Below are 18,148 nucleotides of genomic sequence, written 5' to 3'. Positions count from 1 at the left end.
CTTAAAACATTCCACACCTTTGTCACCCTCCAAGCAGTCAGCGCCTCCACCTAACATGCCCACCCCACTCCCTAGGGCTAAGGAATAAGGCACCCCTATAAGCCCTCCACTGTCTTCACCCAAGGGACTCCAGGAATCTTGAATAGGAAGTAGGTAAGCAGGTAAGTTTATTTCTTATTTCTTTATTTTTATTTAACTCATGAAAGAATGGGGGTATGTCCGCAGAGCCAGTGTTCTGTTCTGGGTGTCAGATGTGGGATTTCCAGGAGACTCCTAGCCTCCCCGATGGTCACATCCGCATCAGGTGCATCAAGATGCAGCTCCATAAGAGACCGTGTTAGGGATCTAGAGCTGCAGCTCGAGCACCTTCAGTCTGATAGGGAAAGTGAAGCAGTGAAAGAAAGGAGCTACAGGGAGGTAGTCACCCCATGGTTGCAGGAGACAGATAAAAGAGGGAAGGTAAAAAGTCAGACAGTGGAGAGCAGCCCTGTGGCCGTCCCCCTCAACATTAAGTACTCCAGAAGCAACAGCGGCCATGCCTCTGGCACTGAGTCTGGCCCTGTGGCTCCGAAGTGGAGTGAACTGAAGAGGATGGCAGCAATAATAGTGACTCTATAGTCGGGGGACAGACAGACGATTCATGGACGCGAAAAAGAAACACAGATGGTAGTTTGCCTCCCAGATGCCAGGGTCCGCGATGTTTCTGAATGCGTCCACATCCTATAAAGGGAGGGTGAGCAGCCAGAAGTCATGGCACTATTTGGTACCAACAACATAGGTAGAAAAAGGGAAGAGGTCCCGAAGACAGGATACAGGGATTTAGGAAGGAAGCTGAGAAGCAGGACCTCAAGGTAGTAATCTCGGGATTGCTGCCTGTGCCATGTGACAGTGAGGATAGGAATAGAATGAGGCGGCAGATAAATGTGTGGCTGAAGAATTGGAGCAAAGGGCAGGGATTCAGGTTTCTGAATAATTGGGACCTCTTCTGGGGCAGGTGTGACCTGTACAAAAGGGACAGGTTGCACTTGAATCCAATGGGGACCAATATCCTTGCGGGCAAGTTTACTAGAGCAGTTGGGAGTGATTTAAACTAATATGACGGGGCAATGGGAACCAGTATGATGGAGCTGAGGATGAGCCAGCAGGTTTACAAGTAGATGATGAATGTAACATGTATGTAAGGAAGGACAAGCCAATGATTGCGTACAAATGCAGACAGAACAAGAAGTTAAATTGTACCATAGAGGAAAAATTCAAAAGGACGTAGAATACAGGACTGAAGGTACTGTATTTAAATGCGCTTCACCTTCAAAATAAGATGGATGAACTCACGGCACAATTAGAGATTGGTCAGTAAGACGTTGTGGGCATCACTGAGATGTGGCTGAAGGAAGCTTAATATCAAAGGACACACTTAAAAGTTGCTAGTGAATGCAGCAGGCCAGGCAGCATCTCTAGGAAGAGATACAGTCGAAGTTTCGGGCCGAGACCCTTCATCAGGACTAACTGAAAGAAGAGCTAGTAAGAGATTTGAAAGTGGCAGGGGGAGGGGAAGATCCGAAATGATAGAAGACAGGAGGAGGGATGGAGCCAAGAGCTGGAAAGTTGATTGGCAAAAGGGATATGAGAGGATCATGGGACGGGAGGCCCAGGGAGAAAGAAACAGGGAGGGGGGAATCCCAGAGGATGGGCAAGGAGTATCGTGAGAGGGACAGAGGGAGAAAAAGAGAGAGGAAAAAAATATATATATAATAACAATAAATAAATAACGGATGGGGTACAAAGGGGAGGTGGGGCATTAACGGAGGTTAGAGAAGTCAATGTTTATGCCATCCCCCATTTGAGATGTCCTGGAACGGAAAGCCTCATCCTGGGAGCAGATGCGGCAGAGACAGAGGAACTGGGAATAGGGAATGGCATTTTTGCATGTGGCAGGGTGGAAAGAGGTATAGTCAAGGGAGTTATGAAAGTCAAATGTCCACTTTCTTTAAGGATCGTGGTTTCCCTTCTGCCGTCATCAATGATGCCCTCACCAACATCTCCTCCATTTCCTGCACTTTGGCCCTCACCCCAGCCTCCTGCCACCACAACAGGGACAGAGTTCCTCTTGTCCTCACCTACCACCCCAACAGTCTCCGGATCCAGCACATTATCCTCAGCAATTTCCACCACCTTCAACAGGACCCCACCACTAAGCACATCTTTCCCTCTCCACCCCTCTCCGTTTTCCGCAGGGATCGGTCCCTCCGCGACTCCCTGGTCCACACGTCCCTGCCCACGGATCTCCCACCCAGCACTTATCCCTGTAAGCGTAAGTGCTACACCTGTCCGTACACCTTCTCTCTTACCACCATTCAGGGCCCCAAACAGTCCTTCCAGGTGAGGCAACACTTCACTTGTGAGTCTGTTGTGGTCATCTATTGCATCCGGTGCTCCCGGTGTGGCCTCCTCTACATCGGTGAAACCTGACGCAGATTGGGGGACCGTTTCATTGAGCACCTCTGCTCTGACCGCCACAACAGACAGGATCTCCCGGTTGCCACCCACTTCAACTCTGCTTCACATTCCCATTCAGATATGTCCATACATGGCCTCCTCTACTGGCATGATGAGGCTAAACTCAGGCTGGAGGAACAACACTTCATATACCGTCTAGGTAGTCTCCAGCCCTTTGGTATGAACATTGAATTCTCCAACTTCTGGTAATTCCCTCTCCCTCCCTTCCCCTATCCCTATGTCACTCTGCCCCCCCCTCCCCCAGCTGCCTACTACCTCCCTCATGGTTCCGCCTCCTTCTACTACCCATTGTGTTTTCCCCTATTCCTTCTTCACTTTTCCTGCCTATCCCCTCCCCTACCCCTTTATCTTTCCCCTTACTGGTTTTTCACCTGGAACCTACCAGCCTTCTCCTTCCCACCCTGCCCCCACCTTCTTTATAGGGCCTCTGCCCCTTCCCTCTACAGTCCTGACGAAGGGTTCCAGCCCGAAACGTCTATCCATCTTTTCCACGGATGCTGCCCGACCTGCTGCGTTCCTCCAGCGTGCTGTGAATGTTGCTTTGACCCCAGCATCTGCAGAGTATTTTGTGTGTAGAAGATTGTAAATCTAGTCAGCTCTATCTTGGGCACTAGTCTACAAAGTACCCAGGACATCTTTAGGGAGCAGTGTCTCAGAAAGGCAGCGTCCAATATTAAGGACCTCCAGCACCCAGGGCATGCCCTTTTCTCACTGTTACCATCAGGTAGGAGATACAGAAGCCTGAAGGCTCACACTCAGCGATTCAGAAACAGCTTCTTCCCCTCTGCCGTCAGATTCCTAAATGGACATTGAAGCTTTGGACACTACCCCAATTTGTTTAATATACAATATTTCTGTTTTTGCACATTTTAAAAAAATCTATTCAATATACGTAATTGATTTACTTGTTTATTATTGTTTTATTTTATTTTATTATTTTTTTCTCTCTCTGCTAAATTATGTATTGCATTGAACTGCTGTTGCTAAGTTAACAAATTTCACGTCACATGCTGGTGCTAATAAACCTGATTCTGATGAGAGAGGAGCCACACAAAGCTACAAGAAGAAAAAAATTCCATAGCATTACAGGGAAGATACTGGCATGGATAGAGGAATGGCTGAAGGGAAGGAGGCAGTGAGTGGGAATAAAGTGGAGCTTTTCTGGTTGACTGCCAGTGGCTCATGGTGTTCCTCAGGGCATCACATTTGTCAACGATTTAGATAACGGAATTGATGGCTTTGTGGCAAAGTTTGCAGACGATACAAAGATAGTTGGAAGGATAGATGGTGCTGAGGAAGCAATGCGATTGCATCAGGACTTAGACAAAATGGAAGAATGGGCGAAGAAGTGGCAGATGGAATACAGTGTTGGGAAATGTAAGATAATGCACTTTGGTAAAAGGAACAACAGCGCGGAGAATGATCTAAACGGGAAGATGGTTCAAACATCAGAGGTGCAGAGGGACTTAGAAGTCCATGTGCAAAACTCCCAGAAGATTAATTTACAGGTTGAGTCTGTGGTAAAGAAGGCAAGTGCAATGTTGGCATTTATTTCAAGGGGAATAGAATATAAAAACAAGGAGATAATGCTGAAGCTTTATAAAACACTAGTCAGGCTGTACTTGGAGTATTGTCAACAATTTTGGGCCCCATATCTCAGAAAGGATGTTCTGTCATTGGAGAGTCCAGAGGAGGTTCACGAGGATGATTCTGGGAATGAAGGGGTTAACATATGAGGAGCATTTGGCAGTTTTGAACCCGTACTCACTGGAATTTAGGCGAGTGCATTGGGATCTCATTGAAACCTATCAAGTGTTGAAAGGGCTAGAAAGGGTGGATATGGTGAGGATGTTTCCTACTGAGGTGGTATCCAGAGGAAACAGCCTCAAACTTGAGGTCCGATCCTTTGAGAACAGAGGTAAGATGGAATTTTTTTTTTTATCCACAGAGTAGTGAATCTGTGGAATACTCTGCCACAGACTGCTGTGGAAGCCAAGGCCATGGGTATATATAAAGCGAAAAATGATAGCTCCCCGATTGGTCAGGACATCAAAGGTTACGGTAAGAAGGCAGGTGTATAGGGTTGAGTGGGATCTGGGACCAGCCATGATGGAATGGCAGAGCAAACTCGATGGGCTGAATGGCCTAATTCTGCTCTTACGTCTGTTGGTGCAGCTGGAACTGCTCCACTTCCACGAGCCCCCTCGACACCCGAAGTGTCAGGATGGAATCCAGTCCCCCTCACAGCTAGAGCTCTGTCACCCCTCCCCACCCCTACCAGCGCAGGAACACCGTCTGGTCAAGATTAAACTCCACACCCCCAACAACTCCCGGTAAAACCACGGCTGCTCCATCGAAGCAGCATGGCTGATGCTGTCCACTGGAAGCTGCATGCCCTCCAGTAGGCAATGTCCCCAACAGACAAAGCTGATACCCCCAAGTGCCATCTCGGAGGGTGGTCACAGTACAGGGTCCTGAGGTGTAGAGCCGCCAGCTGGGTGCACGCACACACACCAATGAATGACTGCCCTCCACAATCAGTAGTCTCAAGACCACAGCACAGGCCCAATGCCCTCGATTGCCCCAGAAGTCTACGAGCCTCTTCTGGGTCATGTAGACAAAGGCAGTGGGGGGGGGGGGGAATAAAGTACCCAGCCGGTACCATATCATGAAGGCTACCAGCTGATTTAATACCAATGTTTGAAAGGAGCCCAGACCATCACCCCAGCCAGGGAGAGATTTTTGTCTCCAAGTTCCGCCAGTTTGCTGGACAGGGCTCCTCTGGCTGTCAGGTAGACCCCAGGTAGAGGATGTGCGTGCTGCTCCATGCAACATGTCTCAGCCCCTCCGACAGGGACCCTTCCACCTGCCACTGGCCCAAGAGGCCTGCACACTTTTCCCAGTTAACCCTTGCAGAGGAAGCAGCTGAGAAGATCTTCTGGCAGTCTTTCATCATCTAGAGGTCAAAAGGGCCGGTAACCGGGAGGAGGACGTCATCGGTATAAGTCGAAAGGATGACCTCAATGTCTGGTTCATGTAGAACCAAACCCGTTAACCTCTTACAGAGAAGGCACAGAAAAGACTCCACGCAAACAGAGTACAACTGCCCTGATGGGGCACCTCTGACACATCCCCCTCCCAAAGCACAAAGATGCCATCAAGGACTCATTAGCCTTAACAAGGGACTCTGCAGCCGTGTACAACAGTTGGACGTGGGCCAAAAAATGCGGCCTGAGCCCAAACACTCGCAGTCCCAAAAAGGTACTCGTGGTTACTCAATCAAAAGCGTTCTCTTGGTCAAGGGAGAAAGGTGACTGACAGACCAGCCTTCTGGCACAAGTAAATCAGATCCTCGACAAGCTGGATATTGTCCTGGATCGACCATTCTGGGACTGTGCAGGACTGATCAAGGTGGACTACTTGGGCCAGCACGGAGCCCAGACAATTGGCCATTGTCCAGGCAAAGATCTTGTACTACGCACTGAGGGAGATACTGGGTGCCAATTCCTCAAGCAATAGAGATCTCCCTTCTGTGGCAACAGGGCTACAACTGCCCTGCACCAAGCGAGTGGCATCCTACCTGGCACCATGCTTTCCCCCAATACCCTTGAATAATCAACCCCGAGGACATCCAAAAGGCCCAGAGAAATTCAACGGTCAACCATCCAGTCCCCGGGACTTGCCTCTCTACAGCTGGCTGAGGGCACTGGTCAGCTCCACCAAAGACAACAGTGCATCAATCCACTCAGTACCACTTGGTCAATCTACGAACATATTCCTGCCAGGACAGTTCGATGTGAGCCTTGCCCACATCCCACCAGAGCCTCAGGGAGGGGAAACTCCTGTTCTTCCTGCCAGGTCTCCAGAACTGACGGAACGAATCCTGGAACTGGCCAACCTCCAGCAGCCGGTTGTTGAAGTGCCAGTACGCGGACCCTACCTGTGCAGGAAGCGCCTTCAGCTCCGCACACACCAGGTGGTGGTCCGAGCAGGGAACTGGCCGCATGGAGGCAGGCAACGCCCAGGAGACGTGCACCCAGAGATGATGTACAGGTGATCGATCTGTGAGCCTCCACCTCCCAGGATGACGTATTCATTATGATCTGTGGCCTCCAGCAATGCGGGTACCTCTCTGAACAGGCACGCCTGCAGCTGGCCGGGCTCAGGGGTGTACACACCGACACAATGCATTGGCACACCATCCTGGCACATGGCAAGGTGAAGCAGGCAGCCTGCAATGAGTTCCTGAACCTTCACTATTTCAGGCTGGCAATAAGGGGCCACCCTGCTGGAAGTGGAATTGAAGTGACTCATGTGGAACCCCCGCCATTCCCTGAGCCAGTCGGTTTCATCTCCTGGAACAATGCAGGTTTCCTGCAAGAAGTTCACCACATATCTCCCATCCCAGAGGACAGAGATGAAGGAATCTGTGGAACGTCTTCAACTGCCACACTGAACTTCATGATGCATCTTACTGAACCAGAGCCTTAGAAAGGAGTAGAGCTCTCCTTCCAGCCATCTCCCATCTTCACTCTACAACCCTTCTCAGAGACTCCAAGAGTCTCTTAAACTGGCAGCTCTCCTTACGGGTCACTTCAATTCCCCTCCCCTTCTGTTGGAGAATAGTGCAGAGAGACTGAACAATCCCTTACAGATCTGACTAGCCATCAGTTTCCTCCTCCACAAACATCCGGATCTCCTCCACAGGGACAGCCCGTGACTTGGTCTGCCTTCTCAGCTTCAAGTCACCCCTCCCCCATTCCCTCACTGCGTCCCAGGCTCTCCTCACTATCCATCGCACCCGACGTGACCACCTCACTTCTCACTGCAGCCCGAACAGAAGACCCCACAATGGCCACTATCCCATCCCCAGGACCAGTGACAGAGGGAGGCCCCACCACCCCTGGGTCCAGAATTACACCCAGAGCCAGGATACAAGCTGGGCCATGCCCATCCCCACATCCTTGGCACCCTCCCCAGAATCAGCACGAGCAGAGTCCCCTCCCACCTCACCCCTCAGAACATCCTCTCTCTGATTAGCTGCACAGAATGGCGATCCAAGGTTGCTCTGTTCACCTCATGGACCAGACACTACTTCGCAGAGTATCTAGCCTCGATTAAGGCAATCTGGGAAATTAATCCCACTGGTGACCCCCCCCCACCCACAGGCAATGCCCTTTGCTGCTCGTTCTGAGTGTGCTGTCTCAGCTGAAGGCGTCTCCTTCCCCACACAGCCCCTCTCACCAGCCCAGAGGATGCATGTTCTGGGGATGCCCCCCCCCCCAGCATAGGGCAATCCTCCAGCTGTGAGGGGAATACAGCCTTTACCAGGGGTAAATCTTCCTTCAGTGCACCCTGGTCTTCAGGACACCTACGCTGAGGCACGCCGACCTCCATTTCAGAGGCACCACTTCCCTCCCCTCCTCTGACAACCAGGCTCTTCCTGAATCTCAACAGCCACAGGACCACTCCGAGCTTGGTTCAACACCTCCTGCCCACTCCTTCTCTCAGGGGAGAAGCCTTCAGGTGCTTCTCCTTTTTCACCTTCCCACCCGTCACCTGAACCCACGCTCAGCGTCAGTCCCTGACTGGGATATTACACAGTCTACACCCAGAGGAGCACAGTTCAGAGAGGAGGCGGGATGGAGTGGATAGGCAGGGGAAGTCCGCAAGGTGTTAAAACCTCAGCGTTCCCATGTGGCTACAAACAATGAAGAGCCAGTCCGTTCTTCTGTCAGCTGCTCCAAAGTCCTCTTCAGCAGCCCCCCTGGGGCTAAGCACTCCGAAGAGGAGGAGCTTTCTGTTACAAACGGAATAAATCCATCCCTGCTCCCCGCAGAGTTAGACTCGAAACTTTGGCAATCTGCCACCCACACCCACTGCTCAGCGCTAAATAGGCACAGCCCGAAAAACTTCATCAAACAGAAACTTTCCAGGCAAAGAAAATGTTTCAGTCCAGTCCACTGCTGAGAGGATACTCCATACTCCCAAAGTCTCCTGATGGCCCCAAAAATTCTTCTTTGGGATTTTGCCACAAATTTTCAACTTTAGGAGAGAGTTCCTAAAGGTTTGAGCCTCTCTCTCAGTACCACCCCTCCCACAGTGTGACCCTCCCTCGGTACCGCCCCCCCACAGTGTGACCCTCCCACAGTACCGTCCCTCCCACAGTGTGACACTCCCACAGTACCACCCCTCTCAGTGTGACCGTCCCTCAGTATCACCCCCCCACAGTGTGACCCTCCCTCAGTACCACCCCCCCACAGTGTGACCCTCCCTCGGTACCGCCCCCCCCCACAGTGTGACCCTCCCTCAGTACCACCTCCCCACAGTGTGACCCTCCCTCGGTACCGCCCCTCTCAGTGTGACCGTCCCTCAGTATCACCCCTCCCACAGTGTGACCCTCCCTCAGTACCGCCCCCCCACAATGTGACCCTCCCTCAGTACCACCCCTCCCAGAGTGTGACTCTCCCTCAGTACCACCCCTCCCTCAGTGTGACCCTCCCTCAGTACCGCCCCCCCACAGTGTGACCCTCCCTCAGTACCACCCCTCCCACAGTGTGACCCTCCCTCAGTACCGCCCCCCCACAGTGTGACCCTCTTCAGTACCGCCCCTCCCACAGTGTGACCCTCCCTCAGTACCACCCCTCCCAGTGTGACCCTCCCTCAGTACCGCCCCTCCCACAGTGTGACCCTCCCTCAGTACCGCCCCTCCCACAGTGTGACCCTCCCTCAGTACCGCCCCTCCCACAGTGTGACCCTCCCTCAGTGTGACTCTCCCTCAGTACGGCCCCTCCCAGTGTGACCCTCCCTCAGTACCGCCCCTTCCTCAGTGTGACCCTCCCTCAGTACCACCCCTCCCACAGTGTGACCCTCCCTCAGTACCGCCCCTCCCATAGTGGGACCCTCCTTCAGCACCGCCCCTCCCACAGTGTGACCCTCCCTCAGTACCACCCCTCCCACAGTGTGATCCCCTCGGTACCACCCCTCCCACAGTGTGACCCTCCCTCAGTACCGCCCCTCCCACAGTGTGACCCTCCCTCAGTACCATCCCTCCCACAGTGTGACTCTCCCTCAGTACCGCCCCTCTCGGAGAGGGAACTTTCCTCTGGGCCCAGTTACGAGGCAGGGCCGTTTCTGACGCGACTGCGGGGATTGCACCGGACTGAAGCCATGGTAATGGGACTAGTACCGGTGTCCCGGGGTCCTGAGGGCCGCTTACCTCCAGCAGCTGCACACAACCCGGACTGAAGTGGATAGTTAACTCCTTCTCCTTGCCTACCATGGCCGAGCCCACTGTTCCACCCCGCCCCTTCCGTCCTAAATGACGTCTCAGCGGCCTATAGGACATAGGCGCACGTCCATCCGCCTGGCCGTGCGGCAGTTCTCTGACTGACGTCAGCTCTCACCAATCAACCACAACCACGGACAGTTGCGCATTCCTAATTGGACAACGGGCGCCATTATTCTCACCTTGGCGAAAGGACGCCCGAATCACATCATCGGATAACTGAAGATCCCGCCTTCAACTGCGTCACCTCTCTGGATACAGTATTTAGCTGGCTGGAGTTCGGCCTCTGATAATGACTGACATGGCCACCCACCAATCAGTTTCACGCTCTTCCTTCCACAGCGTTGAATGGATTTGGGGCTAACAAATCAATATGTAATATCAGCTGGGTGTTATGATAATTTATCTTTAAAATCCCACAGAGGCTCTGTGTGTAGAGTCACGGAGAGGGACAACTGGCAGCTGACTGGTGAACAAACTCCGGTGCATGTGTCGTGGAGAATAAAGTGACTGGCTGCCTCACATCCTGGTGTGTATGAGAGCACCAGGCTGTTTGAACGGAACTCCTTTACCCAGTCCTTTACCCCACCATTGAGTACATCTTCAGGGAGCGATGTCGCAGGAAAGTAGCATCCACCATAAGGACCCCCCACCACCCACGCCATGCTCTCGTAAGGAGGGACACCATCAGGTTCAGGAAGTTACTACCTGTCAGCCAGCAAGCTTTTTAACCAGAGCTCTCACTCCATCACTACAACATATAGACTCACTTTCTAGGACACTTCATCTCCTGTTCTTGATATTTATTGCTGTTTTGTCTTTCTGTACTTGCACTTTGCTGTCTTTTGCACATTGGTTATTGCTCCATCGTCTATTGTCCATCTTGGTACAGGCAATCTTTAATTGATTTATTGTGTTTCTTTGTATTTATTGTGAATGCCCACAAGAAAATTAATCTCAGGTTGACATGTATGTACTTTGATAATATATTTACTTTGAACTTTGGAACCAAATGAAGGGCAAATGATGGAGAGAATTTCCTTCAACCTCGCTCTTCAGCACTTCTAAATGGCCCGTATCGCCCATCCTCTCTACAGACATCCTGGATACACTGCTGGAGAGGGTGCTGGAGGATGGGCCACGCATAGCATTTGAAAAAGGAATTTTGGAACAATTCAGCAATGATTCAGAAACTGCTTCTTTCCATCCACCATCAATCCACAAGGACCCTCTCGTTATTTGTTTTATTTATTTTTAAGGGCAATGTTATGATGGTAATGAAAGATTTTAACAAGGAGGCTGGGAAAAGGATATCGAGCGAGTTTGTTGAATGTCTACAAGATGGCATTTTAGAGCACTTTGTCAGAGTCCTCCTGAAGGGTCTCTGCCTGAAAACATCGACTGTACTTTTTTTTTCCCCCATAGATGTTGCCCGGCCTGCTGCGTTCCTCCAGCATTTTGTGAGAGTTGCTTGGATTTCCAGCATCTACAGATTTTCTCTTGTTTGAAATATGAAAGCAAGTTAGCAAATGATATCAAAGAGGATAGTAAAAGATTTTTCAAATATGTAAAAAAAAGAGGAGAATGGATATAGGACCACTAGAAAATGAGGCCAGAGAAATAATAACCGGGGACAATGAGATGGCAGATGTACTAAATGAGTATTTTGTATCAGTCTTCACTGTGCCAGATGTTGAAGGGTGTGAGGGAAGACAAGTGAATGCAGTTACCATTATAAGGGAGAAGGTCAGTATCAGGTTTATTATAACCAGCATGTGTCGTGAAATCATAAAGCTGAAAGATTTTTGCCTGGACCAGAAAAACTGCACCCTAGGTAGAGATTGTGGCTCTTTCAGAAATCATTGGACTCTGGCATGGTGCCAAAGGACTGAAAAATTGCAAATGTCACTCCACTCTTTGCGAGGAGGAAGGTAGCAGAAAGGAAATTATAGACCAGTTAGCCTGACCTCAGTGATTGGGAAGATGCTGAAGTCAATTGTTAAGGATGAGGTTATGTAGTACTTGGTGACACAGGACAAGATAGGACAAAGTCAGCATGGTTTCCTTAAGAGAAAATCTTGCCTGACAAACCTATTAGAATTCTATGAGATTACAAATTTGATAAATAAAAGGGATGCAGTGGATGTTGTATATTTAGACTTTCAGAAGGCCTTTGACAAGGTGCCACACATGAGGCTGCTTAACAAGTTAAGAGACCATGGTATTACAGAAAAGTTACTCACATGGTTAGAGCATTGGCTGATTGGTAGGAGGTAGTGAGTGGGAATAAAAGGGTCCTTGTCTAGTTGGCTGCCAGTGACTAGTGGTGTTCCACAGGGATCAGTGTTGGGACCACTTCTTTTTATACTGTATATAAATGATTTAGATGATGGAATAGATGGCTTTGTTGCCAAGTTTGCAGATGATACAAAGATTGGTGGAGGGGCAGGTAGTTTTAAGGAAACAGCTAGGTTATAGAAGGACAGACAGATTAGGAGAATGGACAAGAAAGTGGCAAGTGAAATGTTGTTGTTGTTGTTCGTCCTTCGTAGTCGAAGATGACCATGGCTTCAAAGTCAAATGGGAGATTGGTGGCTGTGGGTCCAGAGGTGACTGATGAGGCCAATCCGGGCCCTGAAGGCTCGCCCACATGTGGGACACAAGTGGGTGGGTGCTGTCGTGGCAGTGGATGCTGCTCGGGCCTTGCGCACAGCACGCTTTCGTTGCGCCTCGATGATGCGCCTGACTTCAACTGCACGGGCTCCTGTGGTGACCTTGCTGCGCCAAGCTGGACAGTCAAGGGCAAGCGTCTCCCACATGTTGATGTCGACACCCAGGCCTTTGAGGGACACTTTAAGGCAGTCTTTGTAACGTTTCTCCTGGCCCCCGATTGAGCGATTGCCCTGACACAGTTCTCGGTACAGCAGCTGCTTAGGCAATCGGCTGTCTGGCAAATGAAATATAATGTTGGAAAATGCATGGTTATGCACTTTGGTAGGAGAAATAAATGTGCAGACTATTCTCTAAATGGGGAGAAAATCCAAAAATCTGAGACACAAATGGACTTGGGCATCCTTGTCCCGAACACTCAAGGTTGATTTGCTGGTTGTGTCAGTGGTGAGGAAAGCAAATGCAATGTTAGCATTCATTTCAAAAGGACTAGATTATTAAAAACAAGGATGAAATGCTGAGGCTTTATAAAGTGTTGTGAGATTTGTAACCAGTTCGGGCACCTTATCTAAACAAAAATGTGCTGGCATTCCAGAGGAGGTCCATGAGAATGATTCTGTGAATGGAAGGGTTAATGTTTGTAGCACTTGATGACTCTGGGCCTATATTTGTTGGAGCTTAAAAGAATGGGGGGCAGAGACCATTAAAATCTATTGAATATTGAAAGGCCCATATAGAGTAGATGTGGAAAGGACGTTAGAGTCTAGGACCAGAGGGCACAGTCCATTTAGAACATGTTGTGTATGTGGCCTGGTTACACCACAATCCTATTAATAAAAATGCTGGAGACGGGAGCTCAGTTTCACGGTTCTTTTCTGGCAGAATCCGAAATCAGCACACATGTCCTAATGGCGCATGCTCGATACATGCCTGATAGTGCATGCAACGACGTGTTACTAAAACATAAGGTAGTCCCTTATTATACTGTAGGCTATACGGTACAATCCTCCCCTTTTAATAGTGTATCAACTTTTTCTTTACTGGGGCACTATGCTAAACAAATGCTTAACATACAATGCCTACCATTTGTTTACTTAGTAACTTAATAATATCAAATTATAACAAAGTAACATAATGATATCAAATTATAACAAGCCTTTTTTTTTTACTTTTGGTCTAAGACTCATTTATAACCCAAGTCTCTGGTGGTGGCTGGGGGTCTTCTCTGCCTCTCCGGGTAATGTCTGTCAATAAACTTGTTTGTTTTAATACAGATTTCCATATAAAAGTCATGAAAGGTTGACCTCTGAGCGTAGGGAGTTAAAAAGATGTGTGCCTCCAACTTGCTAAGAGTTCTAGGCAGCAGATCGCCTCCATATAATGAAGACTCCTCTGTGCGGCTGTCCTAGATATATACGCATCTTTGTGCTATCACTTGTCTTCTTTACCCATATCTCATTTGTTCCAACTAATCTAATTACCCAGCCAACCTTCGTATTCTCCTTAGATTCCAAATAGATAGCCTGACCTTTATGATACCATCTCTTATTGTAATATAACTTTCCATCCTCTATTCGTGTTTCATATCTTTGTGCTGGTGATTCAGCAGGAGTGCTGGGAAGATGCTCAGGAGAAGACGGAGATGCTGGTCTTTTCAGAGATTTAAGTTTATTGAGAGTTCGCAGCTCTTGCATTATTTATTCATCTGTTAACAAGTAATTTAACTGTGCAGATGCAGGTTTTCGTCTTTTGTCTGTAATTGGAACAGGGTCATTAGGTCTCCTGCTTAGTTTCCCAGTTATTCTGGGCTTTACCTCCATAGAATCTCCTGTGAGTTCCATTGTTAGTCTCTCATTCTCAATCATCTCTTTCTTTTCTTCAACTCAATCTTTTTATCTTCAAATTCCTTCACTGCTGCTTTCTTCTCTTTAATATAATTCCTTTCCACGTGTTATGTCTCCAGTTGCAGATAAAGCTCTGCATTTCGTATTCTTTCCTTGTATTGTTGATCTAGTTTCTTCATCCTTTTCTGATACTCCTGCAAAGTGCCTTCCTGTAACTGCTGTAGCTGTCTTTTGAGAGATGTCAGTTTCTCCCAGTACATGTGCTCTTTTACTTCCAGGTAGTCTTCATCATCCTGCTTATTGGCAATATCTGGCTCCCTTGCATCCTCTGTATCTTCATCCGAGTCCCGGCCATGGATACTGTGTTTGTCCTCATTGTCGACGCAGTCTAGTTCCTCCTCGTCATTGTAATAGTCATCAATGGGTGAGAGGAGAGCTGCGGACATCTTCCCCGCCGAGCTGCCCTCCTTTGTTGACACATCTGGTGCCTTGATGGTGTGCCAATCCAACTGGATTTTCCTGAGCCATTCACGTCCCAGCAATGGTGGTCCTCCATTTCTCAGTACGTAGAGGTTCAGCTGTTGTGTTTTGTCTCCATAGGTCACTGTCACTTTAATTTTACCTTTGGGACAGTAGTTTAGTTCGTTTCAGAGGTATGTGAGAAAACAGTCATTTGTAATCGTGTACAGAGATCACTGTTAAAGCTGAGCCTGTGTCCAACTCCATTTTCAGTCTCACGCCTGCCACTTGTAGAGTGATCCTTATTACTCTTCAATCATCTGTCTCTTTCATGCTGTGAAGTTGCAGACAAGACAATTTACTTTCATCTGAACTGTCTTCATCAGAACTGCTTTCTTCCATTTTGTGTACATTGTTGTGTTTTCCTTTCTGGGGTTTCTTGTTTCTGTATTTTGTTCTTTTTCTTCTGTTTACTAGCTCTGCCTACTCTGCCAGTGTGACCCTGTTTGTCACAGTTTCTGCAATCTTTGTCTTTAAACCAACAGTCATCAGGGTCATGTGACATGTTCCCACAACGATAACATTTCTTTCCTTCATTTCTGCTCAGTGACATTTTATTTGTAGCATATTTCAGAGACTTTTGTTGCATCTCTGAAGCACCTCGTGCGGCTGTTTCTAATGATATTGCAATGTTCAGCACCTTCTCTAATGTAAGGTCTTTTTCACCCAGGAGCCTCTTCTGTGTGGTTTCATAGTACATGCCACACACTAACCTGTCCCTCAATGCGTCCGATAGACCAGCTCCAAATTGACAATGTTTTGATAATTTGCGCAATTCAGCACAATATTCAGAAATGCTTTCATTTTTGCTCTGACTCAGTTTGTGAAATTTAAATCTTTCAGCAATGATCAGTGGTTTGGGGTTTAAATGGTGTTGGAGAGTGTCTACTGTTTACTTGAACGTTTTGTCAGCTGGCTTTTCAGGGGTTAACAAGCTCCATAGCAGCCCATATGTTTTTGCTCCCATAATACTGAGTAAAACGTTGAGTTTCTTTTCATCCTTAACACCGTTAGCCTCACAATACAACTCCACTCTCTCAATGTAAGTTGCCCTGTCTTCAATGCCACTATCAAATGCTGTAATGGTTCCAATCATCGCCACCTTTGTTATGTTAATTTAGCCCCTGGTTTCCCCTTTTTTTTTTGACTCACGTGTCCTTTTTGCTCGCGCCACGAGCACACTCCGTCTAAATGTGTATATCGCTCCTTTTTATCTCCCTTCTGGGGCAGGCAGACTCTCAGTCCCTGGGGGTCAGCACCAGCTGTGGTCTGGCCTGGACGTGCTGCGGCTACGACTGTGTCTCTTGGTCTCCTGACGTTCCTGACCCCGGCTGTGCTCCTGCTTCCTTTCAGACTCGCGGCCTCACTCCACCTGCTTCTCCCGCTCCTTGGCTCGTTCCTTGCGCTCTTCCTCCGAGTGTCGTTATCAACTAAAACATGGCGTTCCAATACGATGTCGGTTCATTGTGATTGTGTAGCCAAGTTTCCATCGAACTCAATATATAAGTTTGCTGATGACACAACAATTGTAGGCCATATCTCGGGTAATGATGAGTTTGAGTACAGAGAGGAAATTAAGAACTAGTGGCATGGTGCAAAGAAGATAACCTATCCCTCAATGTCAGCAATACGATGGAATTGGTTGTTGACTTCAGAAAGAGTAGCGGACCGCACGACCCAATTTACATCGGTGGTGCGCAAGTGGAACAGGTCAAAAGCTTTAAGTTCCTCGGGGTCAATATCACAAATGACCTGACTTAGTCCAACCAAGCAGAGTTCACTGCCAAGAAGGCCCACCAGCACCTTTACTTCCTGAGAAAACTAAAGTAATTTAGCCTGTCCCCTAAAACCCTCACTAATTTTTATAGATGCATTGTAGAAAGCATTCTTCTAGGGTGTATCACAACCTGGTATGGAAGTTGTCCTGTCCAAGACCGGAGTAAACTGCAGGAGATTGTGAACGTGGCGCAGCACATCACACAAACCAATCTTCCGTCCTTGGACTCACTTTACACCGCACGCTGTCGGAGCAGTGCTGCCGGGATAATCAAGGACACGACCCACCCAGCCAACACACTTTTAGTCCCTCTTCCCTCCGGGAGAAGGTTCAGGAGCTTGAAGACTCGTATGGCCAGATTTGGGAACAGCTTCTTTCCAACTGTGATAAGACTGCTGAACGGATCCTGACCCGGATCTGGGCCGTACCCTCCAAATATCCGGACCTGCCTCTCGGTATTTTTTTGCACTACCTTACTTTCCATTTTTCTATTTTCTATTTATGAAATTTAATTTAAATTTTTAATATTTACTATCGATTTGTAATCCAGGGAGCGGGAAGCGCAGAATCAAATATCACTGTGATGATTGTACGTTCTAGTATCAATTGTTTGGCCACAATAAAGTATAAAGTATAAGTATAACCTCGTCACCAATTTGTTGTGTATGTGACCTGGTTACACAACAATGCTATTAATAAAAACACTGGAGACAGGAGTTAAGTTTCATGGTTGATTACTTGCAGAATCCTAACTCGGCACACACGTACAGATCAATACGCGCCTAATAGCGCATTCAACAACGTGTTATTAAAACATAAATAGTCCCTTATTATACTGTAGGCTATACAGTCCAGAATAGATGAGATGAAAGTTAACAAATATTGAAAGGCCTGGATAGAGTGGACGTGGAGAGGATGTGTCCATTAGTGGGGGTGTCTACAACCAGAGGACACAGCCTCAGAATAGAGGGACATCCATTTAGGATAGATACGAGGAGGAATTTCTTTAGACAGAAAGTAGTGAATCAGTGGAATTCAGTGCCATAGATGACAATGGAGGCCAAGTCGTCTGGTATATTTAAAGCAGAGGTTGATAGATTCGTGATTAATCAGCGCATCAAAAGTTACGGGGTGAAGACAAGAGAATGGGGTTGAGAGGGATAATAAATCAGCCATGAAGGAATGTTGAAGCAGACTCATTAGAATGGTCTAATTCTGCTCGTGTGGCCTATAAATCTATAGGAGGACAATGAAAGCATCGTTTGTGCATCCTTCATTGTGGTCTAATGGTCCAGTTGGGGGTGCAGGTTCCCCAGTTCTGCACACTGTCAGGCTTCGATGGGACCAGGAAGTTTATCCAAATAGTGAAACACGACATTTTCTGGAATCTGCGATAAAATACATGGAGATGCACAGACAGGGCATTTCATCAGGAGTTCTGATGAAGGTCTATTTGAAAATTTAAACTGTTCTCTCCGCACATGATATCCGATTTGCTCCATCGAAAATGAACAATCATCCTCAAAACTCAAG

General features: G+C 48.2%; 1 protein-coding gene across 1 annotated transcript in view; it reads right to left on the bottom strand.

Annotated features, from left to right (window-relative positions):
• The window catches only part of mat2b (methionine adenosyltransferase 2 non-catalytic beta subunit methionine), a 56,066-nt gene extending 46,177 nt beyond the window's left edge, over positions 1 to 9,889 (bottom strand). Inside the window, exon 1 of the mRNA XM_063053098.1 lies at positions 9,737 to 9,889. Coding sequence (XP_062909168.1) covers positions 9,737 to 9,865 — 129 coding nt within the window. The 5' untranslated portion in view covers positions 9,866 to 9,889. The remainder of the gene's footprint in view (positions 1 to 9,736) is intronic.
• Positions 9,890 to 18,148: the final 8,259 nt, after the last annotated feature.

The sequence above is a fragment of the Mobula hypostoma genome, chromosome 7 (assembly GCF_963921235.1).
Source record: "Mobula hypostoma chromosome 7, sMobHyp1.1, whole genome shotgun sequence".
In the NCBI taxonomy this organism is placed as follows: Eukaryota; Metazoa; Chordata; class Chondrichthyes; order Myliobatiformes; family Myliobatidae; genus Mobula; species Mobula hypostoma.
The sequence above is the reverse complement of the archived record's forward strand: the minus strand, read 5'-3'. Positions and strand labels throughout refer to the sequence as shown.